The sequence below is a fragment of the Gadus morhua genome, chromosome 1 (assembly GCF_902167405.1).
Source record: "Gadus morhua chromosome 1, gadMor3.0, whole genome shotgun sequence".
NCBI classification, from domain to species: domain Eukaryota; kingdom Metazoa; phylum Chordata; class Actinopteri; order Gadiformes; family Gadidae; genus Gadus; species Gadus morhua.
In genome coordinates, this window is record NC_044048.1 from 2,042,070 (window position 1) to 2,067,655 (window position 25,586).

General features: G+C 45.9%; 1 protein-coding gene across 4 annotated transcripts; it reads left to right on the forward strand.

Moving 5' to 3' along the window:
* The first annotated feature begins 1,793 nt into the window (after positions 1-1,793).
* Positions 1,794-24,368, forward strand: serinc3 (serine incorporator 3). Of its 4 annotated transcripts, none has more exons than XM_030361684.1 (10): positions 1,794-2,164; positions 4,355-4,516; positions 5,407-5,600; positions 7,004-7,083; positions 7,384-7,521; positions 9,025-9,194; positions 9,293-9,383; positions 9,795-9,955; positions 22,480-22,713; positions 23,237-23,413. In XM_030361684.1, the coding sequence occupies exons 1-10, from the start codon at positions 2,126-2,128 to the stop codon at positions 23,279-23,281; spliced, it is 1,314 nt and encodes a 437-aa protein (XP_030217544.1). In that variant the 5' UTR covers positions 1,794-2,125; the 3' UTR covers positions 23,282-23,413. The 4 variants fall into 4 exon arrangements, with proteins under 4 accessions (XP_030217544.1, XP_030217552.1, XP_030217536.1 ...); XM_030361692.1 differs by having other exon boundaries at positions 1,806-2,164; positions 23,276-24,368; XM_030361676.1 differs by having other exon boundaries at positions 1,807-2,164; positions 9,795-9,996.
* Positions 24,369-25,586: the final 1,218 nt, after the last annotated feature.

Genomic DNA, 25,586 nt, shown 5'->3' on the forward strand with positions numbered 1-25,586 from the left:
TTTAAACAATAAAAAAATAAACCCTCACGGAACACACTTAGAGCCAGGGGCAACAGCATCTTAACCCTAAGAGAACCATGACAGGGATGGGGTGTAGCCATATCAATATGTTGTGATTTGATAACCTTATTAAGTCTGCTAATAATGATGGATATCTGTGGTCCATCCCTCCAGGCTGAAAAGCATGACAGACAGACTGAGACTGTAGAACGAGCAGACCCTGTCTGAGGTCTGGTCCGTTCAAATACACCTCTGCCACAGCTTCTTGATTTCACCACAGCTGACCACAAAAAAGAGCTAATCAATCTGTTGAAAATGCTTGGTTTTTTCTGCAGTGAAAAATGCCAGGAAGGAAATGTAATGACAGATCTGACTGAGATACACAGCCCAGCATTTGTGTTTCAGATATAAACATTGGCTACAACCTAGAAAACCTGCTTCCTGCACACTCTCTCTCTCTCTCTCTCTCTCTCTCTCTCTCTCTCTCTCTCTCTCTCTCTCTCTCTCTCTCTCTCTCTCTCTCTCTCTCTCTCTCTCTCTCTCTCTATTTCTGCCTGGATTAAACACAGCTGCTCACTATTTATGGTACAATAATTTAGAATATGAAGTTGTTTTATGTATTTTGTGTATCATTTGATATTTAATACCAAAGCTGTGATTCAGATCAAACTACATTCACTAAATTCCCCCAGTGGTTCCAATCCCAGCAGACTGGTCGGGGGCCTAATGAAGTGGGTGGCAGAACAGATGGCAAACCTTAATCTTTGAAGTCCATCAATTATCAATTGAATAATGGATCAATGGCTTTTGCATTGAGTTTAGCCCTAATTGTTGCATCATTTTGTTCGCTCATTGTCTTTAGCAATGCCTGAAAGCATTGTCAATTACTGCAATACAAGTAAATCATTTTTTTATGAACTAACGAACCATGTGGGATATGAGGTTTGACAACTTGAAAACCACTGAAATACACGACACACACCACTAGAGGGAAGAAACAACACGCTTATGTATTTTCTATGCTGACGCTGTAACAAAATGTAGAAATTATTATTACAAACGCTCACACAATAATTATTATATTTGGTTGTGACATCGTTACAACAGTGTTACATAAACTGTTGGCATCAGATACACCATTTGGACCATAGGCTAATCAAATACATAACCAATTAAAATGTGATTATTTTAGAATAATAACAGTCCAATGTGTGATTAGCAGATCTTGGTGGTAGTAGCAGATCTTGGTGGTAGTAGCACCAAGAATTTAAGCAACGTGTGTGTGTGTGTGTGTGTGTGTGTGTGTGTGTGTGTGTGTGTGTGTGTGTGTGTGTGTGTGTGTGTGTGTGTGTGTGTGTGTGTGTGTGTGTGTGTGTGTGTGTGTGTGTGTGTGTGTGTGTGTGTGTGCGCGCGCATGCATGTGTTTGTGTGCCTGTATTCATGCGCATGTGGATCACACAGTGTGATCCAGATGCCACGGGCACCAGCCTTCCGAGGTGCAAAGCGAACCGTTTGTCTTTGTGATTGGGTCATGAAATTGGCTATTCGTTATTTATTGTTAGCTACATTAGCCTCTTAGCAAACCAGCCCGAAAACAAAAAACAAAACTTAACATTGTATTGCACGCATTAACTGGTGACCGGAATAAAACAGCAATATAAAACGTTAAAATTACCAACGTGGTACAAATACCAAGAAAATATATCTCTTTACGGGCGCAACCATTTTTGTTGAGATGAAGACAAAAAGGGGGCGGTGCCTCCGAGAAATGCCGCAAAAAAGCTGGGAGATTTTCCGACTTGCCCCTCGGAAGGCTGGCGTCCGAGGAATCTGGAACACACCAGTTAGTGCGTAATGACATCAATCGACGCCTGGAGGAGTGATTGACAGTTGGACTGAAGGGAAACAGTGACAGACAGCAGCAAGCATCCAGCTGAGTGCATATCTCATCACTATCCGTGAGACCTCATATATTCAGATATACCAGATATTTGGATAAAACATCTCATTCACGTGGTTTAGTCACACGGTTGTAAACCCAACCTGGAGGGCAAGATAAGGAACGGGGTTTACTCCAGTAAGAGAAGGACTTCATTCTGCGCTCCAGTGCGCTGACTCCACGGGGATGGCAGCTGTACTGGCAGCTCTCTCATGCGCTAGCTGGGTGAGTCAAAGTATTGAATATGATCTCATGTTGTGTTTCATCTTCCCATTGGCCAGGTTGCTGCTATTATTGTGCTGTAGGCTACTAGCCGTGCGTCATGGCGCATTATGAGCGGTGGCGCGCAGTCCAACTGGGTCAAAGTGTGTGAAGATCACCTCTATGCGCACCACTAGTGCGTCTCAAGAGTCACATTTGTTGGATAGGTTCTCCGTGATGTGTGATACCGGTTCTTTACGCGCTGTTCCTCCCGTTAGCAGCCGGCTGGGTTGTGTTTGTCTTTTGGTTGTCTAAAGGGCATAAGGCCATGACCGACATGACACCGACAGACATGTCAAAAGAAGACACTTTGGTAGGCAAGTCTCATGACGCCAAACGAGAACGCACTCAACACACGTGTTGACCAAAGATTCCCCCTGATGCACAGGTCCTCCGCGTCCACGTGATCAATGGATTAACGTGGTGTCCTGCTGGAGCCTAATAGGCTTCCAGCACTCCTGCATCCTAGAGGCTGAAAGGAATAACAGGATCAACCTGAATGGATGGCATATTAAAATTATATAAAGTTTTTCTTATTCTATAATCCTAATTATGAAAACAGTGATGTATGCTCCAACTGAGATTCATAGTAGGGCTTTTAAAATGGTATTTTTCTAATAATTTCACTCAGCTCAATAATTAAACTCAATACAAATGATTGTTTTGTTGATGGAAACATTTAACTGAATTATTTTCGACAAAAATGAACAATGAATTCAAGTGAAATAAAAAGTTCAAAGCGACAGGTGTGTTGTGGGCCGGTAGGCTGCTTGGTGGCTGTTATCGTGTTGACCTACTGGCTTCCTTAAGCCTGTCTGCCTGTCTGCCTGTTTTTCTGTCGTTCTGTCTTCCATTTTTCTCTTCCTAACATTCAGCTGCACACCCCAACATATAACTACGTAGGATTATTTTGGGATAGGGTTTATTTTATATAAGAATACATCTTTATACATTTAGATCTGAAACTATAAGTGTGATATCAGTGTGATGGACGTGGAGCATCAGGCCCGTGTCATGTGATGGTCGAGGCCTGGGGAGGTGAGGTGGAGGAAGGACCCACCAAACACACAGGAATAGAAAAAGCAATAAGTTCTCATCAGTCATATTTTATAAAAGGGAGATTATTACTTTATATAATTGTTTATCAATATTTTCCTTTTTCGGTCTTCAAACATAATGGACTAGTGAAGGTCCAAACCTACAAGACATCTAGTGTTTGTGTATGTGTGTGTGTGTGTGTGTGTGTGTGTGTTTGAGTGTTTGTGTTTGCGTATGTTTGTGTGTGTTTGGCAGATGGCACTATGCATTTTGTTTGCACTTAAGTGAAACCAGGGTTTTTCTCTGAAGCCTCAGTCAGGTGTCTATGGTACAGGCTTGTACCACAGACCAACGCGTGTTGGTAAGGTCCCCCTCTTCACCACAAACAGACCATCAGTCCTATCCGTTTCAAACTCTCAACAGACAGTTAGTCGGTCACGTCTGGCCCAACATGCAAAGCATAGCGTTGTAATCCAGCAGCTGCACACTGCTTAGAGTTCGTAAGTTTGTTCATAATAATGAAACAGACTAAATAATTTCAGCGCTTCTCAACTTTAGCTCCACAGGAGCTAAATGTTTCTACTGCATTGAAACATGATAGATATTCTATTCATGGGAATTATATTAGATACATAGACTAGAAGTTGTGTTGGTTGTGTGAGGCCGTGTTTGTGTGTGTGTGTGGCTGTGTGTGTGAGACTGTGTGTGTGAGGCCTTGTGTGTGTGAGGCCGTGTGTGTGTGTGTGAGACTGTGTGTGTGTGTGTGTGTGTGTGTGTGTGTGTGTGTGTGTGTGTGTGTGTGTGTGTGTGTGTGTGTATGAGGCGGTGTGTGTTTGTGTGGCTGTGTGTGTGTGTGTGTAATATGTGTGTGTGAGGCCGTGTTTGTGTGTGTGTGTGTGTGTGTGAAGCTGTGTGTGTGAGGTGGTGTGTGTGTGTGTGTGTGTGTGTGTGTGTGTGTGTGTGTGTGTGTTTGTGTGTGTGTGTGTGTGTGCGTGCGTGCGTGCGTGTGTGTGTGTGTGAGGCCGCCTGTGGGAGGCTGTGTGCCTAGTGTACGAGGCTGTGTTTGTGACCTGTGTGCCAGCCGTCTAGTGACCTCAGCCCTCTCTGCCCGGCCAGGTGCCCTGCCTGTGCAGCAGTGCCTCCTGCCTGGTGTGCAGCTGTTGCCCCAACAGCAGGACCTCCACGGTGACCCGGGTCATCTACGCCTCCATCCTGCTGCTGGGCACCGTGGTGGCCTGCATCATGCTGGCCCCCGGCGTGGACCAGCAGCTCAGACGGGTCAGGAAGATAGCGCCCTGTGACTCTGTCCGTCTGTCTACCTGTCTGTCTGTCAGTCTGACTACCTGTCTGTCTACCTGTCTGACTGTCTATCTGTCTGTCTGTCTGTCTGTCTGTCTGTCTGTCTGTCTGTCTGTCTGACTACCTGTCTGTCTGACTACATGTCTGTCCGTCTGTCTGATTACCTGTCTGTCTACCTGTCTTTCTGTCTGGCTGTCTGACTACCTGTCTGTCTGTCTGGCTGTCTGTCTACCAATCTGACTGTCGCTCAGTCTGCCTGTCTGGCTATGTGTCTACCTGTCTGTCTGTCTGTCTGTCTGTCTGTCTGTCTGTCTGTCTGTCTACCTGTCTGTCTGTCTGTCTGTCTGTCTGTCTGTCTGTCTGTCTGTCTGTCTGTCTGTCTGTCTGTCTACCCATCTGTCTGTCTCTCAGTAGGCCTGTCTGGCTATCTGTCTACCTTTCTGCCTGTCTACCTGTCCATCTGTCTGTCTGACTACCTGTCTGCCTGTCTGTCTATCTGTCTTCCTGTCTGTCTGTTTCTCTGTCTGCCTGTCGGGCTGTGTGTATGACTTGCCTGTCTGTCTGTCTCTGTGTATTCTCTGTCTGTAATGATGCATCAGCTGGCTTTGCAGACCATGTGACTCTGATCAAGCAGGATGAATCAGGAGGCCTGGGTTACTGAAGCTAAACCTTATTGAGGCCATCCCTCTAACTCAATGTTCTCACATGCAATAACGTGTGCGTACGTTTACGTGTGTGTATGTGTGAGTGTGTGTGCTTGTGCTTTTGTGCGTTTGTTTTTGTGTGTGTGTCTGCGTTGTGTGCATGTCTGCCTTGTGTGTGTGTCTGCCTTGTGTGTGTGTGTGTGTGTGTGTCTCTGGCGGCGGTAGGTCCCTGGGCTGTGTGAGGGTGGGGCGGGCCCCTCGGCCCCGGGCCTCGGGGGCCCGCTGAGGTGTGACCTGCTGGTGGGCTACAAGGCGGTGTACCGCGTGTGCTTCGGCATGAGCCTGTTCTTTCTGCTGTTCGCCCTGCTCACCTTCAACATCAAGAGCAGCCGGGACGGCCGCGCCGCGCTGCACAACGGGTAGGGCCTACTGGAGCCGCGTAGACTAGAGTACCTGTGCCTCACAGTATATTAAAGTGTATAAATGTGACCCATAAGGAACAGTTCAGGATAACATTAATATCCTAAACCAAAAGCACAAGGCCACGTCTGGACCGCTGCAGTCTGCGGGCGGACTGACGCACAGTAATGGCTTTGGATCTCCGTGTCCTGAGAAGACAGGAGTCTTACAAAAAGCGAGCAGAGAATTGCTCCATTAGGAACAAAATGATTTTATTTCATTTCTGATTCCGATTCTTTCATTCAAACATTGTATTTAAGAGGCTACTTCTTACATTTTTGTGTCTTCCTGCAGCCCCCTGAGAAGATGTGAACCTCTCCCTGGTCACTTTGGACGCATAGCTCAAACCTAGTGTAGAATGTTGGAGTATTCTATTGTCTCTCTGTGTTCACAATTCTTAGTGTCGTGACAGGCCAGTGCCTCTCCAACTGATACAAGGTGTTATTTCCAACAATCCTCCATTTGTTTATTTCCTTACAAGGACGAAACAAAGGTCCCAGGCCTTCTAGGTCAAAGCCAGGGTCATGTACCTTATGAAGGGAGGGACTGCATCTGTTCCTTTGTGATTCATGCTTTCTTTTGTATTATCCTCGCCCTGGGGTGAGAAGAGGGATCAACAGCTAAGGAGCACGTCTGGAGACTGCTCCTACCACCTTCACTATAGATTATTCAACCTAAATCTGTCCCTTGCTGAATTACATCCTGCAATAATCCATATATTCGATCCTCTGATCCGACCTCAAGAATTACTACTATGACGAAAATACACAACGCAGAGTCCATACGAACAGCTTAGAAATAAGAAATACGTACCCTGATCTCTCTCTCTCTCTCTCTCTCTCTCTCTCTCTCTCTCTCTCTCTCTCTCTCTCTCTCTCTCTCTCTCTCTCTCTCTCTCTCTCTCTCTCTCTCTCTCTCTCTATCATTAGGTACTCTTCTACAGTATACAGGCCAACTTCCATGTATTTGTGAGATGCTTACGCTTATATGAAGCTACGCTGACTAAATCTCCTCAATCAATAGGACTTCCATCAACACGGAAGTTAGTTGTAGTTAGTTTGAGGGGGCTGCTCTTGAGCTGACAGAAGCATTCTGACCCTCTGCCTCCCTGGGTCTGACCGGACTGTGGGAACATGTCCGCATGAGTCTGATCAACTCGGTTAAATCGATTATCTTTCTTGCATGAATACTAACTCTTCAAACCTGTGTGGTGTGGATGAATCCTTTAATGTGCAAATGTTTCACATTAGGTCAGATTGGACACAGCTGAAACATCCTCAGTGGTGTGGCCTGGAAAAGATGTCACTATGTTCTGTTAGTCTGTAGTGTCAAAAATTAATAGTTTTCTCTGTGCTCCTCCCAGGTTTTGGTTCTTTAAGATCGCTGCCATCGTGGCTCTCGTAGTCGGTGCCTTTTACATTCCTGATGGGGCTTTCACTAGAAGTAAGGAGTCAGATTCTGGAAGAAAGAAAAATGTTTCAGTCATTATTCAGTTACACTTTATTAGAAAAGGTCATCAAAGATTCATATTTCCCAGGCTCTTTTTTCCTTTTTTACAGACACAAATACAACCTTATTTCTTGAAAGAAATCATTTTATATATTTTTCTTTAAACAAGTGCTTCTGTGTGTATCCTCAGTGTGTACATTGCATTTGTTAAAACTAAATACATTGAAATTACCTCAAGATTAAAATGACGCATGAACATATTTGGTATTAAATGTGTGGTTCCTCTACTCGTAGCGTGGTTTGCAGTGGGCACATCGGGAGCGTTCTTCTTCATTCTCATCCAGCTGGTGCTGCTGGTGGACTTTGCCCACTCCTGGAACGAGGCCTGGGTGGACAGGATGGAGACGGGGAACCCCAGGGGCTGGTACGCAGGTCAGCCCCCCCCCCCCCAGTACAGACCACAGGGTCACCGTTCATAGGAACGAGTGTTGCACATTTGTAGTGGCTGATTGATTGTTAGATTCTATTCAAGATTATATTATTATTATTATTATTATTATTATTATTCTGAGTCTTGGATGTATTGTAGATTTGTATGTATGTGTTTGGATTTAAAACTCTTGGCTCGAGGCTTGAGATAGACATGGGACCCAAACAAAGTGGACCTCACACCGCTTTTCTCTCTCTCTCTCTCTCTCTCTCTCTCTCTCTCTCTCTCTCTTTCTCTCTCTCTCTCTCTCTCTCTCTCTCTCTCTCTCTCTCTCTCTCTCTCTCTCTCTCTCTCTCTTTCTCTCTCTCTCTCTCTCTTTCTCTCTCTCTCTCTCTCTCTCTCCTTCTCTCTCAGTGTGTGTGTCTCTGATCGGTCCATTTGGTTTAATGGAGGAGGATCATCAGAATACTCTCATGCAGTGTGTACTAAGCATCTCCAGAGAGACAGTAGGTCTCTCTGGGGACCCACTATCGGTCTCAGTGGGTCTCTCTCTTTGTAACAGACTTGTAATAACAAGTCTGTTACTAAGATTTGTTGTTACAAGTCATAGTAACAACAGTTATACCAAAGGACCAAAGTAATCTGCTCGGTTAAGACGGCGGGGCACGGTATCAGACTCTGAGGCAACAGGGGCAGGGGGATGGCTCGCTATCTTAACGCCTTTCCCTTGGAGAGAGGTAGGGATTCATCTCCAGGGCTAGGAGAATGTATGTAACGGAATCTTAAATGAACTAATATCAAAGTAAACAAGGTTGTATATTTTATATTATTTTTAGGATAAACTTTTCAAGACATGTGTCACCATTAATCCAGCAGTGCTTTTGTTTCCCAGTGGTTCAAAGGAGGTCGTACAATGGTTTCCGCACTGTAGTTTCCGCACTGTGGTTTCAGGGCTGGTTTAGACTTGCTGTAGCACCAAGCGTAAGCTTATGCGATCTGCTGTGTCCTGTGTGCAGACTGCTGCAGCATTACGCGGCGAGAGCGCCTGATAGTTGAGGTCTCCACTTGGGGCAGACCACAGTAACATCCGATCCGGAAATCGTGCAAAAGCACCTGTACTGCGTCGTCATGTAAATAAACAACATAGAGACGCTGGTAGAGGAAGAACTGAACGTTTTACTACTTTTAAGACGGTGGCAGAAAAATTCTGCCACCGTCTTAAAGTGTTATCATACACGTGTGGGAAATTGCGGACGGGGTCTGACAGTCTCTCCTCCAAACTTTCCGCCATGCTAATTATAACTTCCCAGACTCTGACCTCGTGGTCACTGTTTAATCTCTCCATCGTCCCCAACTTTCGTGTCAGTATTGCATCTTGCGGACGTGTGCGTCAACGTGTGTGACCGACGCACCAAACGGTCGCAGAATACACATGGCAGCCATGATCCGTACACGTACGCGGTGTCTGGCTAGTTCACATGGCTCTGCCCCGTGTGTCCCTGCAGCGCTGCTTGGGGTGACGCTCTTCAACTACGTCATGTCCCTGGTGGCTGTGGCGCTGTTCTACTCCTACTACACCAAGCCGGACGACTGCACTATCAACAAGTTCTTCATCAGCTTCAACCTGTGTCTCTGCCTCGTGGCGTCAGTCCTCTCTGTGCTTCCCAGGGTGCAGGTACGCAGTCTGACCTCCGTGTGGATCCTGTTGAACTGGTTCATAACACTGTGGTACGGTTTATAAACGCATCCCTACTTCCTCTCTTGTGTTCCCAGGAGTCTCAACCGCGGTCTGGTCTCCTTCAGTCGTCCATCATCACCCTGTACACCATGTTTCTGACCTGGTCGGCCATGACTAACGAACCTGGTGAGGAGCAGCACACACACACAAGAGGCACACACGCACACATGCATGAACCCACATACACACACACGCACGCATGTATGCACGCACATACACACACACCAACACACACACACACACAAACAAACCCTTGCACACTCACACACCAACAAACTAACACACACACACTCAAACACACACAAACACTTTCACACACACATAAATATACAAATACGCACACACCCAGACACATACGCAGACACACACCAACACACACACCCATACACACACAACACACCTTCAGATCATTCACTAATCAGGCCCACAACAGAACTTGTGTGAAGCTGCTTACATAATGTATTTCGTCTTTCTTGGTGGCTCATCAGACGAAGCGTGTTTATTGAACAAAGGGTCCGTTCCCTCTGCCCCTCCCAGACCCCGTCTGTAACCCGGGCCTGCTCAGCATCTTCCAGCAGATTGCGGCCCCCAGCACAGCCCCCCTGGAGCTGGAGAACCAGACGTCGGTGATCATCGTGGGCACGGAGGAGCCCGTCCTCACCGCCCCCCACCTGCAGTGGTGGGACGGCCAGAGCGTGGTGGGTCTGGCCATCTTCATCCTCTGCATCCTCTACTCCAGGTAGGGACGTCCAACCCCCGCTGGGCCCTGTAGCCATGGGTGGATCCATAAGTATATGTGTGGTGTATATATATATATATATATATATATATATTAGGGCTGCTCGAAAAAATCATATTATTTTGGTCAATATTGAAATCCCGATTATTCAAACGAGTTTGAAAACATGATGTATTTATTCAGCATGTCTCTCCCAAAAATACTTTGTAACTGAGAACTTTGAAATTTCGCCTTAAATAAATACACAAAATGGTCAAAAAGAAATGTTCAAATCTAAAATAAAGTACAGATATGTATCCAGTAGGGATGGGCACGAGTAATAAATTCCAAACTCGAGTGATCGAAGGAATTCCTCGAGGATCAATCGAGTACTCGTTTAATCAAATCTATTTTTAGAATGCAACGCATCTGCAGCAGAAATAGGCCTGATGATTAAAGGCAATATTACCAACCAAACATGCAATGCTTATTCTCCATCAAAACAGTCAGAGTTATCAGAGTATTCATTATTTATTATTGCAAACGTTCAAAAAACATTTTCCTCACAAAAATAAATATACGTCTCACAATTTAAATCGAACCAAGGCCTGTAACAGTTTAAAAAAAACAAAAACGAAACAAGTAGCCTAACCATTGCAAATAATTTAAAGCTGCAAATAAAACGGCAGCAAATGTACTATAGAAATACTCAGCGTTGTGATCTTCTCTACACGGCCGGGATTAAAGCTGCGTCTTGCGGCGGTGAAAATAGCCGACACACTTGGTTGCTGCGGGTCTGCTTTCCTGAACTCACCGTTGTGTTTCAGGAGCATATGTTGCCGCATAGTACTTTCTGGTAGCTCGATTTCGCTTGGCATATTTTACATTTCACCTTATGATCTCCTATTTCTTTAAAGTATTTCAATTCTTCGCTGCGCTTTGCTTTAACCGCCATCTCTTAACTTTTTGAATTCTGGCGTGCCTGCACACGGCACGGAACGCGCCACACAGAAATGGATACATTTCATTTGCTTTGTGCCCACGGCATGCGTTAGTGGCGCCGACAGAAAATTGATACATTTGCTTCAGAAAACTTTGTGTGTGTATATGCAAACTCGAGTTTGCCTGTCCACCAACCGAGTTCATTTGTAACGAGGAGTACTCGAGTAATCGATTCCTCACGCCCATCCCTAGTATCCAGCTGTTCGTATTCTTCAAAACATAATTTTTTTAAATAAAATCGAAAACATTAGTTTTGTGATCGTTTGACGCTAAAATCAAAATCGAGATTGAAATTTGATTAATCGCCGAGCCTATATATATATATATATATATATATATATATATATATATATGTATGTATGTATGTATGTGTGTGTGTGTGTGTGTGTATTGTTACGGTGTCCAACAAACATAAAATCAACACCCTTTGGACAACCGAACATAAAGGCAGACGACAGGGTTTTTAGGGAAAACGATGCTTTATGGTTGACAATGATCGTAAGGTTTCCCACAAGTGAAACCAGTAACAGCAAACCAAAAAAAAAAGTCGGCCAAAAAAGGCCCAGGCGATTACCACATAACAGAAAGGGAAAAATGCAAAGGAAAAACCTCACGCTAACTGCCTGGGAGGTTCAGCTTATCTAGCTTCCGTGCCCGACAGCGGACAAAATAAAATAGTGGAAACTATATAGCTACGCTTGCTCTTACCTTAACGTGCAGAAAGTAACCACCAAGAGCAACAACAAATATGATATTTTTAACAGAATTGACAAAAGGTACAAGTGTGCCAGCGTCTGTGCTCAGAGGAGAGAGAGTGAGGCGCCATCTTCCACTTGGCTTAATATGTGTGGGGGCGGCGCCAACGATCAGGGCGAGCCAAACAGCAACCTGCAGCCACAATGATCCGCCTCCAGGAGGGGATTGAAATGATTGAGTGCAGGAGGCAAAAGCAAGACATCAGTGCAAAACAAACAAAAACAGCACAAGACCCAGCACTACCACGTAACAGTATATATATGTATATATTTGTGGGTATATATGTATGTATATATATATATACATATATATATATATATGAATATATATATATATATATATCAATATATACATTGTGGCATCCCGCCACTTAAACCTCGGCCCGGGCGGGTCCGAGGTGGGGTGATTGACGGCGTATACCGCCGCCACCCACTGAGTGGCGACGAAGAGCATCACTCTCTCCCCAATCAGCGAGATTGGGGGACACCTGGCCGAAAGCCGAGGAGCCATTTTAAGAGGAGCACAAGGACTGACATTTGGGCAGACAAGGAACAGGAGCGAGGAAGGAGGAAGCGCTCGGGTCCGCGGAGGCCCTAGAGACCGCGAGTGTAATGTATTGTCTCAGATATATGCAATAAATGCCGAATGAGGCTTTAACCCTCACTGCCAAGCGTGGTTTATCATTGGAACCCGGCGACATCGAGGACCGGGTTGCCACATATGGTGGAGGATGCGGGCAGTGAAGAACCCACTGCAACGCCTTGTTAGAGTACCCCACCAATCCGGGACGCAGAACCCGGACGGGACAGACGCCGCCACCACCGCGAGAGACGCCGCCGCCGCTGCGAGAGACACCGCCGCCGCCGCCGCGAGAGACGCCGCCGCCGCCGCAGTGAGAGACGCCGCAGCCGGAGACGCCGCAGCCGGAGACGAGGCCGCCGGAGACGAGGCCGCCGGAGACGAGGCCGCCGGAGACGTGGCCGCCGCGGCAAGAGATGCAGTGGCCGCCGTGGCAAGAGATGCAGTCGCCGCCGCGGCAAGAGATGCGGCAGCCGACGCTGCAAGGGACGCCGCCGCCAGGGACGCCGTCGCGGCAAGAGATGCGGCAGCTGACGCCGCCAGGGATGCCGCCGCCAGGGACGCTGCCGCCGCCAGGGACGCCGCCGCCGCCAGGGACGCCGCCGCCAGGGACGCCACCGCCGCCAGGGACGCCACCGCTGCCAGGGACGCCGCCGCCAGGGACGCCGCCGCCAGGGACGCCGCCGCCATGGACGCCGCCGCCATGGACGCCGCCGCCAGGAATGCCGTCGCCAGGAATGCCGCCGCCGCAGGTGACGCCCAATCACGACGAGATACCTGCCTGGGCGGGTCCCCTCTCTACCCGAGGCTTGGACAAAGGGAAGAGGAATGTGGCATCCCGCCACTTAAACCTCGGCCCGGGCGGGTCCGAGGTGGGGTGATTGACGGCGTATACCGCCGCCACCCACTGAGTGGCGACGAAGAGCATCACTCTCTCCCCAATCAGCGAGATTGGGGGACACCTGGCCGAAAGCCGACGAGCCATTTTAAGAGGAGCACGAGGACTGACATTTGGGCAGACAAGGAACGGGAGCGAGGAAGGAGGAAGCGCTCGGGTCCGCGAGCGGCTAGAGGCCCACGGAGGCCCTAGAGACCGAGAGTGTAATGTATTGTCTCGGATATATGCAATAAATGCCGAATGAGGCTTTAACCCTCACTGCCAAGCCTGGTTTATACGTGGAACCCGGCGACATCGAGGACCGGGTTGCCACATATGGTGGAGGATGCGGGCAGTGAAGAACCCACTGCAACGCCTTGTTAGAGTACCCCACCAATCTGGAACGCAGAACCCGGACGGGACAGACGCCGCCGCCGCCACCGCGAGAGACACCGCCGCCGCCACGAGAGACGCCGCCGCCGCCGCGAGAGACGCCGCCGCGAGAGACGCCGCCGCCGCCGCGAGAGACGCCGCCGCCGCCGCGAGAGACGCCGACGCCGCCGCCGCGAGAGACGCCGCAGCCGGAGACGCCGCCGCCGGAGACGAGGCCGCCGGAGACGAGGCCGCCGGAGACGAGGCCGCCGGAGACGTGGCCGCCGCGGCAAGAGATGCAGTGGCCGCCGCGGCAAGAGATGCAGTCGCCGTCGCGGCAAGAGATGCAGTCGCCGTCGCGGCAAGAGATGCGGCAGCCGACGCTGCAAGGGACGCCGCCGCCAGGGACGCCGTCGCGGCAAGAGATGCGGCAGCTGACGCCGCCAGGGACGCCGCCGCCAGGGACGCCGCCGCCGCCAGGGACGCCGCCGCCGCCAGGAATGCCGTCGCCAGGAATGCCGCCGCCGCCACCCACTGAGTGGCGACGAAGAGCATCACTCTCTCCCCAATCAGCGAGATTGGGGGACACCTGGCCGAAATCCGAGGAGCCATTTTAAGAGGAGCACGAGGACTGACATTTGGGCAGACAAGGAACGGGAGCGAGGAAGGAGGAAGCGCTCGGGTCCGCGAGCGGCTAGAGGCCCACGGAGGCCCTAGAGACCGCGAGTGTAATTTATTGTCTCAGATATATGCAAAAAATGCCGAATGAGGCTTTAACCCTCACTGCCAAGCCTGGTTTATACGTGGAACCCGGCTCATTGGGAGAACGGGGTGCCACAATATGTATGTATACACACTACAGTCTTCCCTAGTGAAGGTGTGTGTGTGTGTGTGTGTGTGTGTGTGTGTGTGTGTGTGTGTGTGTGTGTGTGTGTGTGTGTGTGTGTGTGTGTGTGTGTGTGTGTGTGTGTGTGTGTGTGTGTGTGTGTGTGTGTGTGTGTGTGGCGGCTCATATAGGATTAGCTGTGAGAGACTGCTTTGTGTATTTTCGTCGTAGTAGTAATTCTTAAAGTGGAAATCAAGGCAACTTGACAGGTTGGATCAGAGGGTCTATTTACTTATTTATTGCAGGATGTAATACAGCAACGTACAGACACGGGTGGAACTATGGTGTAGGTCGGTGAGGAGCAGTCTCCAGACGTGCTCCTTGGCTGTTGTTCCCTCCTCTCACTGAACCAAAGGTTTGGGGGCGAGTATTACACAAAAGAAAGCGTGAATAACAAAAAAAATAAAGAACAGATGCCGTGTCTCCCTTGGTAAGGTACATGACCCCTGATCACCAGCAACGTTCAATATTTGCACATGTGCCTTTAGTACTCAAATAGTCCATTATCATAGTTTTAAAGTGTTTCAATATTGGAATGCAGTCTTATTTTAGATGACTTTGCAGTTTATGCCAGGATGTGGGTGCAAAAACTTTAAAAGCACTCTCACCGAAGAAAGTTTGTGTTCAGGGAATGTCGTACATGATTTGCCCATATGATCGAAGATTAATTCCTGGTGGTGACTTTAGTCAGGAGAGAACATACACTGCTCAAAAAAATAAAGGGAACACTAAGAAATGCCACCCCACACCATTACTGACCCACCGCCAAACCGGTCATGCTGGAGGATGTTGCAGGCACTAGAACGTTCTCCACGGCGTCTCCAGACTCTGTCGCGTCTGTCACATGTGCTCAGTGTGAACCTGCTTTCATCTGTGAAGAGCACAGGGCGCCAGTGGCGAATTGCCAATCTTGGTGTTCTCTGGCAAATGCCAAACGTCCTGCACGGTGTTGGGCTGTAAGCACAACCCCAACCTGTGGACGTCGGGCCCTCATACCACCCTCATGGAGTCTGTTTCTGACCGTTTGAGCAGACACATGCACATTTGTGGCCTGCTGGAGGTCATTTTGCAGGGCTCTGGCAGTGCTCCTCCTGTTCCTCCTTGCACAAAGGGGGAGGTAGCGGTCCTGCTGCTGGGTTGTTGCCCTCCTACGGCCTCCTCCACGTCTCCTGATGTACTGGCCTGTCTCCTGGTAGCGCCTCCATGCTCTGGACACTACGCTGACAGACACAGCAAACCTTCTTGCCACAGCTCGTATTGATGTGCCATCCTGGATGAGCTGCACTATCTGAGCCACCTGGGTTGTAGACTCCGTCTCATGCTACCACTAGAGTGAAAGCACCGCCAGCATTCAAAAGTGACCAAAACATCAGCCAGAAAGCTTAGGAACTGAGAAGTGGTCTGTGGTCACCACCTGCAGAACCACTCCTTTATTGGGGGTGTCTTGCTAATTGCCTATCATTTCCACCTGTTGTCTATTCCAGTTGCACAACAGCATGTGAAATTGATTGTCAATCAGTGTTGCTTCCTAAGTGGACAGTTTGATTTCACAGAAGTGTGATTGACTTGGAGTTACATTGTGTTGTTTAAGTGTTCCCTTTATTTTTTTGAGCAGTTTATGTAAGGCGGCAGTTCAACTGATGTGGCCTTATAAAGAAAAATATACCAATGCTCCATTGATTATGCAAAGAAAGCCAACCAACACGTTCATACAAGCTACAGTGATGAGTACGAAAACCAGAATTTGTTACAATTCTTAGTGTTGCATGGTATACTGAATCCTGCATTTTCAGAGAAGATTGATTGGCATGCATGTATAAAATATCACCATAATCCAGTATTGAGAGAAGTTACTTGGATAAGTATTTTTCTCAAACTATAAGGGAAACAGCAGTTACGTTTTTTTGTTTGACACTCTTGGTTTCTTCTAAGAAGAAACCAAGATATTTGTAGACTGGAACTCGTTCAATTACTCTCTTATCTAGTGTAACGATCTGACAAACATTGTCTGTTTTCCTTGATTTTGAGAAGCACGCAATTTTGCTTTTGTCAGAGTTTAGTACAAGTCTCAATTTGTGGATATTCTCCTGAATAGTATTACAGTTATTCTCAGTCGCTTTGGTACATTTCTCAGATCAGAATTGAAATTCGCAAAACTATCTGTTCAATCTTCACATCATTGTGTCACTTGTGCACATCAAAAAGGCAGTTTCTCATTTCTTTGAACAAGATGCAAAGGCTTTGGTACATTCATGCAAATGATTATGTACAATTCTCTGCTCTTTCCTACATTATCAATTGCTTATGTCATGTTGATCAAAATGAACTGTAATGGGTCTCTATTGAATAGTCTCACCCCAACAACATTTAGGCATTAGTTCATTGCATAAGTCTTTACATGCAAAATGGTTGAACATGTTGTCATAATATATCAAGCATATTTCTATACATTTCCATTAGACTTTTTTTCTAAATCTGTCCTGAATTGGTAAATTGGTACCAGGTGAATCTTGACCCTCTCTAAAGAAGGGAAATGTGTGAAGTGTTAGATCAACCAACGATCAACCAGTTTACTGAAATAGCTCAAAGGTATATCGCCTGAACCATGAACTGGCAAGTATATAATGTATATAGCTGGAGCAAAACACAATGTTACATTGTCTGACAATGGAAGGACAAGGAATTTGACAGGGTCGACAGCCAGAGAAAAGAAGAAGAGGAAGAGGAGTGAGGCTGCCTGAGAATAAGAATTTGTGGCCCAACAGACAGGAACGTCAGGAGGTGTAGGAAGACTGAACTGTAATTCCTACAGCAATCAATGTACAGTTTACCCTAAGGTGATTTTCCTATGTTCACATTTCTAGCAATGACATGGTCTGTCAACAAATTACAGCACAAACAGTCAAAGCGTAAATGTGAATCTTGTCCAGTCTCTTGCAATCAATCTCCCACATACACTAAGGTGTAACTTCAAAACTTCAGCCATAGTTTACATCAGAACATCCCTCCAGAGTACACCGTTGTGTTGAAAACATGACTAAGCAATTTGACTGTCTTATCCGTACACAATGACACAAGGACTTGTCATTGTGATGGCACTGACATGTTCATTGACACAGATATTTACTTTTGAGAAACAAACTAAGGATTTTGAGCAAGAGACTGGCTTTTGAAATGAAATCCATGGTGTTTTGCTATTTGTACGAATTGTTTTGAGAAATGCACTTACTGTTTTGCAAATTTCAATTCTGATCTGAGAAATGTACCAAAGCGACTGAGAAAAACTGTAAAAGCAGATTGCAGTTATTTTGTGGCACTTGCCAACGATGAGGCAGAGCAATACAAACCGGTGTCATCCGCATAAAAATGACACTTTGCTTTTGTTACATTGTGACACAAGTCATTTATATAAATAGAAAATAAAATGGAACCCAAAATGAACCCCTGGGGGACACCATTTTGTATAAGTAAGGAGTTTGAGGACACACCATCAACCTGAACACTTTGTGTTCGGCCCCTCAAGTAGTTGGCAAACCATTTGACAGCTTTTAAAGACATTCCAATATCCACCAATCTCTGAGACAGGACAGAGTGGTCAATGTGTCAAATGCCTTTGACAGATCTAAGAATAGTGCAGCACAATATTCTTTAGAATCAATTGCACATATGAAATCATTTAACACTTTCATAGTGGCAGTGACAGTGCTGTGTTTTTTACGAAAACCTGACTGCAAATCATTTAAGATGTTATTTGTTGCTAAATAATCTTTCAACTGAACACTTATAAGCCCTTCTAAAACCTTGGCTAAAACAGATAGTTTAGATATTGGCCTATAATTATTTGGATTTGATCGGTCCCCACCCTTTAATAATGGAGTGACATTTGCAGATTTCTATACACAAAGTACTTCTCCAGTTTAAATTGTCAAGTTCAAAATGTGTGTCAAAGGTTCTGCAATATGTTCACCATCAATTTTTAAAAAGTATGGATCCAACCCATCAGGACCAGAGGATTTCTTGGCATATAAATTTATAAGAGCATCATTTATCTCCTGTGTTGTAGTAGGGACAAGATCAAAATCGAAAAGTGCATTATTCCTAGACCAAGGATAAAACGTCTTGTCTCATCTGCTGTTTTGTTTTTATGCTCAAGAAACAAACCAGAAGATATAAAGTGCTGGTTCGGGGAATCTAGCATACTTTTCTTGTCTGTAATATTTTTTTCATTAAACTTAAGTGCATTTGGCAGCACATTATCCCTAGTACCTAAATTGGGACAGTGATTTTATAACTTTCCAAAATTTAGAAGGGTTATGTGAACTGTCACATATTTCATTTAAATAAAAATCTGATTTAGCTTTACGTATTTGAGATACACATTTGTTCCTCAGGTGTGTAAAATGTTGCCAGTCTGAGCTATTTTTAGATTTCTTTACAGTTGCCCAAGCCAGATCACGCTCATGGATTAGATCAGAAAATTGCTCTGAAAACCACGGAATATCACACCCTTTAATCTTATATTTCCTAAGAGGAGCATGCTTGTTTATAATGTCCAAAAATAACGATGGATTAGATCAGAAAATTGCTCTGAAAACCACGGAATATCACACCCTTTAATCTTATATTTCCTAAAGAGGAGCATGCTTGTTTATAATGTCCAAAAATAACAATTTAAAATATTGCAATGATATCTCGGGCTCCGGGATCAAATTTAACCTGGTCCAGTCAGAAAGATTAAGATCGTTTAAAGGTCCCATGACATGCTATTTTATGTATTCTTTAATATTGGTATTTGGGGGCAACTAACACAGTATTCAAAGACGTTCCCGAAATTCAGCCGTTGTGCAGAGTTACAGCCACTCCGAGCCAGTCGCACATTGAGCTTCCCCCAAATGCGCTGTTTTGGCGTCTGTAGCTATAATGCAAATGAGGAGGAGCGAGGCGGGTCAAGGAGGAGGGTGGGGGTGTGGCCCTGAGCAGCTTGCAGCCACGGTACCATGCGCTCTGTTTACAGTGGATGTATCTCAATGGCGAGGCGCACACAGCCTTTAGCCATGTTCTGTAAATATTCTCTAGAACACACGGGAGTCCTGGAGCTCTATATCTATATATTATCATATAGCCTACATAGATATCTATATCATATAATATATATTATAACGGCCAAAAGCTGTGTGAGCCGATATTATGAATCTCAAATGGTTGGGTTCTCCAACGTTCCTGGTTCTTCCACGTCCACAACAATGTGAAGTAGACAAAACCGCGACAAGGAGGAGAAAGGGATTGTTGCCAGGCAGCGCTTAGGCACCTCCGCCTCCGGCGGTGGTCCCTCAGCGGGGCTCAAGCGGGAGACATTCGCTGCCAACAATCCCTTTCTCCTCCATGTTGTGGTTCATGTTCTTGAGGGAGTCAAAGCCAAAGTTCCTTCCCCCCAATTCATTCTCAACCTTGGCTGAGATAACCCCCACTACGAGTCTCGTTGGCGCCATAACACCAAAAGCAGAACGGTTATCCAAATAACAAGGAAGTGTACAACACTTGCGTTACAGTCCTGGAGCTCTATATCTAAATAATATCATATAATACATAGATATCTATATCATATAATACATATTATCACGACCAAAAGCTGTGTGCGCCTTTAGACGATATTATGAATCACAAACGACTTTGTCGGGTTCTGCAACGTCTCTGGTTCTTCCACTTTCACATCAATCTGAAGTAGACTGAACCGCGCGCTGCCTGCTGCCGGCTGCCCGCTACCGGGCGATGGTGCCTCGCGGCAACTGGCAGCATGTCGCAGTTCATGTTCTTCAGTGAGTCAAAGCCAAAGTTCCTTTCCCCCAAGTCCTTCTCAACCATGGCTCAGATAACCCCCACTACAGTCTCGTTGTGGAAATACAAGAGACGTCAAAGAACCGACAAGAAACACTTGCGTTACAGTGTGTGTATTCACACACACACATGTGGCGCTCGCACGGTCTTGTCTCATTGGCGGGCCAACGTCTCTGGGCGGGCCAGGCAGAGTAAGGGGAGGAGCTTAGATGCTTTATGACATAAATAAAGACATTCCAAATCAGCGCGCTTGAGCCTCCGTTTTTTCAAAGGCGAGCAGAACAGCTAGTGCTCGTTTTACACCAAACACAAGTTTTAGCCACTGGGGGACCATAGGCAGGCTAGGAGAACTCATATTTATGTTAGAAAACCTCATAAAGTGAGATTTTCATGTCATGGGACCTTTAAGAAAGCTTCTTCACAGATTATTTAAGATTTCTTCTTACTATAATACGCAGTTTACATTTAGATAACCTATCTCTCACAAAAGCAATAACACAGTGGTCGCTCAAGTCATTAGCAAAAACAGCAGTAGCTTTGAATTTCTGTGGCACATTTGTTAAAAACAATTCAAGGGGTGTAGACATTTCAGGATGTTTAGAGTTTGGCCCAGTAGGTGAGTCTATAATTTGGGTCAAGTTCGCTGAGTCACAAAAACATTTGATTAAATCAGATGCAGGAGTTAGCCACTCCAAGTTTAAGTCACCCAGTAAAACCAGTTTGGTATAGTTAATAGATGACAAACAATCAGGCAATGAGGACAATGTATCCTTTGGTGCAGAAGGAGGTCTATAACATCCCATAACTGTCAAAACAAAATTCTGCGATTACTACATTTTCAATACTAACAGTTCGAATTGTTTAGGCACAGACTTAGAGAATTGTAGTATTGCCTGAAAACAATTTACATAGATCGCCACTCCTTCACCTTTAGCACGGCGTTCAGTACGAAATATATTATACCCATCCATATAAGTATAGCTATCAGGAGTGGATCTACCCAGGGCCGCCGGACTGGGGGTGTAAGGTGGACAGGCTTGGGGGGACCCAAGGCAGAGGGGGGCCCATGGCTCCTGCCCCTAGTGGCAGGAGCCCCACATTGCGCTCAGTGGCCACACGCTACTAGGTCACGTCTCGCAGGGTAGCTGGAGTGGCACTACGGCTGATGGTGGAGAGCAGGCCAGGAAGTAGATGATGGAACACACAGGCTGTAGCCGGTGGAGACACAGGCTGTAGCCGGTGGAGACACAGGCTATAGATGGTAGCTGGCGGAGACCCAAGCTGTAGCTGGAGAAGACCCAGGCTAGCTGGTAGCTGGCAGAGATCCAGGCAAAACGTCACACTCCTAGTCCACAAAACAGTAGGCCTATGCTGCTGTTCCGGGCTAAAGACAAACTCCACAGCAGCAGATGGTTTGTAGCAGTAGACTGGTTCAGGCAAAGCACATGGAGTAGGTCTCGAAAACAGTTTAGTCCATAAGTTGTGGAGTTAACCACAATATTTCAGTGGCTTACACCAAACTTTGTTGAAAGGCAAACAATTTGTTTGAGAGGATGTTAAAATCTGTTAAAAACATGTTAAAACAGAACAAAGGACAGACTGCCATCTTGGAAGTGGACGATGAAATTTCTGACCAATCAGGGCATGCCTGTTAATTACAGGTGTGTGTATGCAACACTTGTAATTTCCTCACATACTCAGTGAGGAAACTTAGGAAGGAACAGAGTGAATTAGGAGGAATCTTTTTTTGTGGGCTGTTTATTTCCAAAATGTTCTGCTCTCACTCTTAACAACTCTCTACTCAAACCTCTAAAGCCACAATGTGTGTTTTCAAAACTTCATGATCTATGACTCAAGCATGAGCGGCCCCTGCCCGGCAGGGAGAGACGCTAGAGACTACCCCACCCCAGTGGTCCTCCTCATCCCTCCCCCAGTGGTCCTCCTCATCCCTCCAGCTCCTAAACGGAGCTCATCCCTCCTCAGAGTGGACAGTGGGAGCTCCCTGCTGCCCTAGCCCCCCCGCGCTCCTCCCAGTGGACAATGGGAGCCGGGTGTGCGTTATGTACAGATAACACAAAGATAAATGAATCAGACATTTTAGCTGTGATTCCTGGCCTGTAGAGATGAATAGGACCTTCATAAAATGGAGTTCCCTCCATTTTGTGGACCTTACCTTCTGTCCCTCACCCTCCTGCAGCATCCGCTCCTCCAACACCAGCCAGGTGAACAAGCTGACCATGGCGTCCAGGGACTCGGCCGTGCTGGCGGAGAGCGAGGGCAGGGCGGGCGAGCTGTCGGGGGAGGAGGGGGAGGGTCCGCGGCGCGTGCGGGACAACGAGCAGGACCTGGTGCAGTACAGCTACTCCTTCTTCCACTTCATGCTGCTGCTGGCCTCGCTCTACATCATGATGACACTTACCAACTGGTACAGGTCAGTGGGGCCGCGCGGAGACACACACTGCATACACACACATAGACAGACCAACACACACAAACGCACATGCACACACACACAAACACGTACACACACAAACCAACACACAAACATGCACACACGGACACACTGGCTGGGAAGTGACTTAATGTGGACCCCAGACTTTTTGATAACGTTGAGGTACTTTTGTGTCCTAGGACCCACTAAATGTTTCACGTTGTCTTTTTTACCATGTCACAAAAAGTGAGACCATTAACATATTGTTCCGCTTTAAAGTGTTTCTCTTTTCTTCTCCTTCGAATATGTCGACACATATTAGTGATCAATTAAAACTGATTTGATGTATTTTTTATTAAAAAATATATTTAAAGATAGTTTGTGCCCATCCTACAACCCATCTGGGTCTGACCTCTGACCCACAGTTTGAATGCCACTCTTAGTCTAATCCTAACCTTTCATGAGGAAGATTAGGAATGCCTTCATTTTGAGTGTCTGTGGCTCCTTAATCATGAGTCATTAGGGGTCGTTAAGCCTGGATGTTCCTTGTTTGTGGCGCCAGCCCTGACGCAGAGTACACCGCCTTGACCAGCAAGTGGCCCACGGTGTGGGTGAAGATCTCCTCCAGCTGGGTGTGTCTGGCCATCTACACCTGGACGCTGGTGGCCCCCCTGGTCCTGTCCAACCGAGACTTCAGCTGAGGCTGCTCTGATCGCCATGTTTGTTATTGTCCTGGTTTGGACATCTCAGAGTCAGCGTTGTCATCGTTCTGCTTCTTCGTTTGTCATATCCTTGAGCCTCAGTATAAGCCATAAAGAGAGAGATATATTTTTAAAGAGTTTATCAAAACCAAAGAATGAAGGACAAGGTCCACTCCAATATCTGGGAGCTGATCGTAGGGTAAAGTACTCGTTTATGACCATGTTGTGTATTTAAATGACCTATTCTAAAAGGGTCCGAGCGTTGTGTTGCTTACTTCAGTGTCTAACTGTCTAAAAACCGATTACATTGCATCACAGCAATAAAACCACACCTTATTTTCGTATGGACCTGTAGCAGTTAACAACATGAATATTGTCAACCAGCCAGTCAGTCTGATAAGCATGCTTAATAGAGCTGTATGCTGTGCCATTCAGTGCCTTAGATGTTCTAAAAACAAGTGTCTAACGGAAATGTCATGTAATTCATAATATAGATATTAGATACAATTATCTTAAAATATTTGAGGGTTTTTTGAAGGGTTTGTAAAGTACCAAGACATAATTCACCATTATGTACGCTAATAATATTAAAGATGATATGATACAATTAATACCATAACTTAACATCTTCAACTTGAACCATAATAGAATATTGTTCATATTCCAATTGTAACGGGAATATAAACTAATAGTATGATCCTAAAATACATATAATTAATCTAAAAGATTTTAATATGATTACAAAAACCTCTAAAACAACCATGGTTTGTGCTTCCAACTTGAATTATATGAAAAGTTGATAAAAGAATGCCTTTGCCTTGCATGCATTTGCTGTATTAGTTTATGCTGTTGACCTTTACACCATATTGCATTAAACCAATGTAATTCATTTATTTTACATGGAAATGCTTTATCTAAGCTTTTTGAAAGAATAAAGATGACTTTGGTTACTTATTCAAATTTTGTCCTTACTCGACCGCAAACGTCAGTGATTTTGTAGTTTCCTCTGCATAGACAGGATGGAGCCACTAAGTCTGATACACCAGACGTCAGATTAGCTTTCATTAGCAAACTTATGTTTATGTTAACCGGCCAGTGGGTTAGTATAACATACAATGTGTTTTCTGTGACATCCCTTACAGATATAAACAGGGGAGTTGGAATCTCTCGGCTGTTGCTCTTACAAGGCTGAATGCAAGGTTCAGATGGAATGGGGCTGGTTCCTTCATAATCATCATTATGAAGCTCTGAATCCAGACTTTGTTCCTGTAGAGGTGATGGGCCCCAGGAGAACTACGATGAGCTGAGGTAGAGGGGAATAATGTTCCGGCCATACTGGTGGTGAACCTCTCTGGGTCAGGTGGTTTTCACTCCTCACAAGGCCCACCGACTAGCGTTACTGAAACAATACTAACTTTCTTACATTAAGAATACAATGTTGGATTATGTGACTGTAATATCCTCTTGGATATGAACTGCAGAGTTACAGTATGTGATCCTGTGACAAATTTGACTAGTGTAATGACGTTAACAAACATAACTAAATGTCACATGGGTAATATTTACCTTAAACAGCATTTTGGATGATGCCAAAAGTATTTTCTGTGATACATCATTAAAAGTAGACTACATCAGATATCCCTGATATGGTTTACAGGGAAGCACTCGGCAGGTGTATATATATATATATATATATAAACTGCTCAAAAAAATAAAGGGAACACTTAAACAACACAATGTAACTCCAAGTCAATCACACTTCTGTGAAATCAAACTGTCCACTTAGGAAGCAACACTGATTGACAATCAATTTCACATGCTGTTGTGCAACTGGAATAGACAACAGGTGGAAATGATAGGCAATTAGCAAAACACCCCCAATAAAGGAGTGGTTCTGCAGGTGGTGACCACAGACCACTTCTCAGTTCCTATGCTTTCTGGCTGATGTTTTGGTCACTTTTGAATGCTGGCGGTGCTTTCACTCTAGTGGTAGCATGAGACGGAGTCTACAACCCACACAAGTGGCTCAGATAGTGCAGCTCATCCAGGATGGCACATCAATACGAGCTGTGGCAAGAAGGTTTGCTGTGTCTGTCAGCGTAGTGTCCAGAGCATGGAGGCGGTACCAGGAGACAGGCCAGTACATCAGGAGACGTGGAGGAGGCCGTAGGA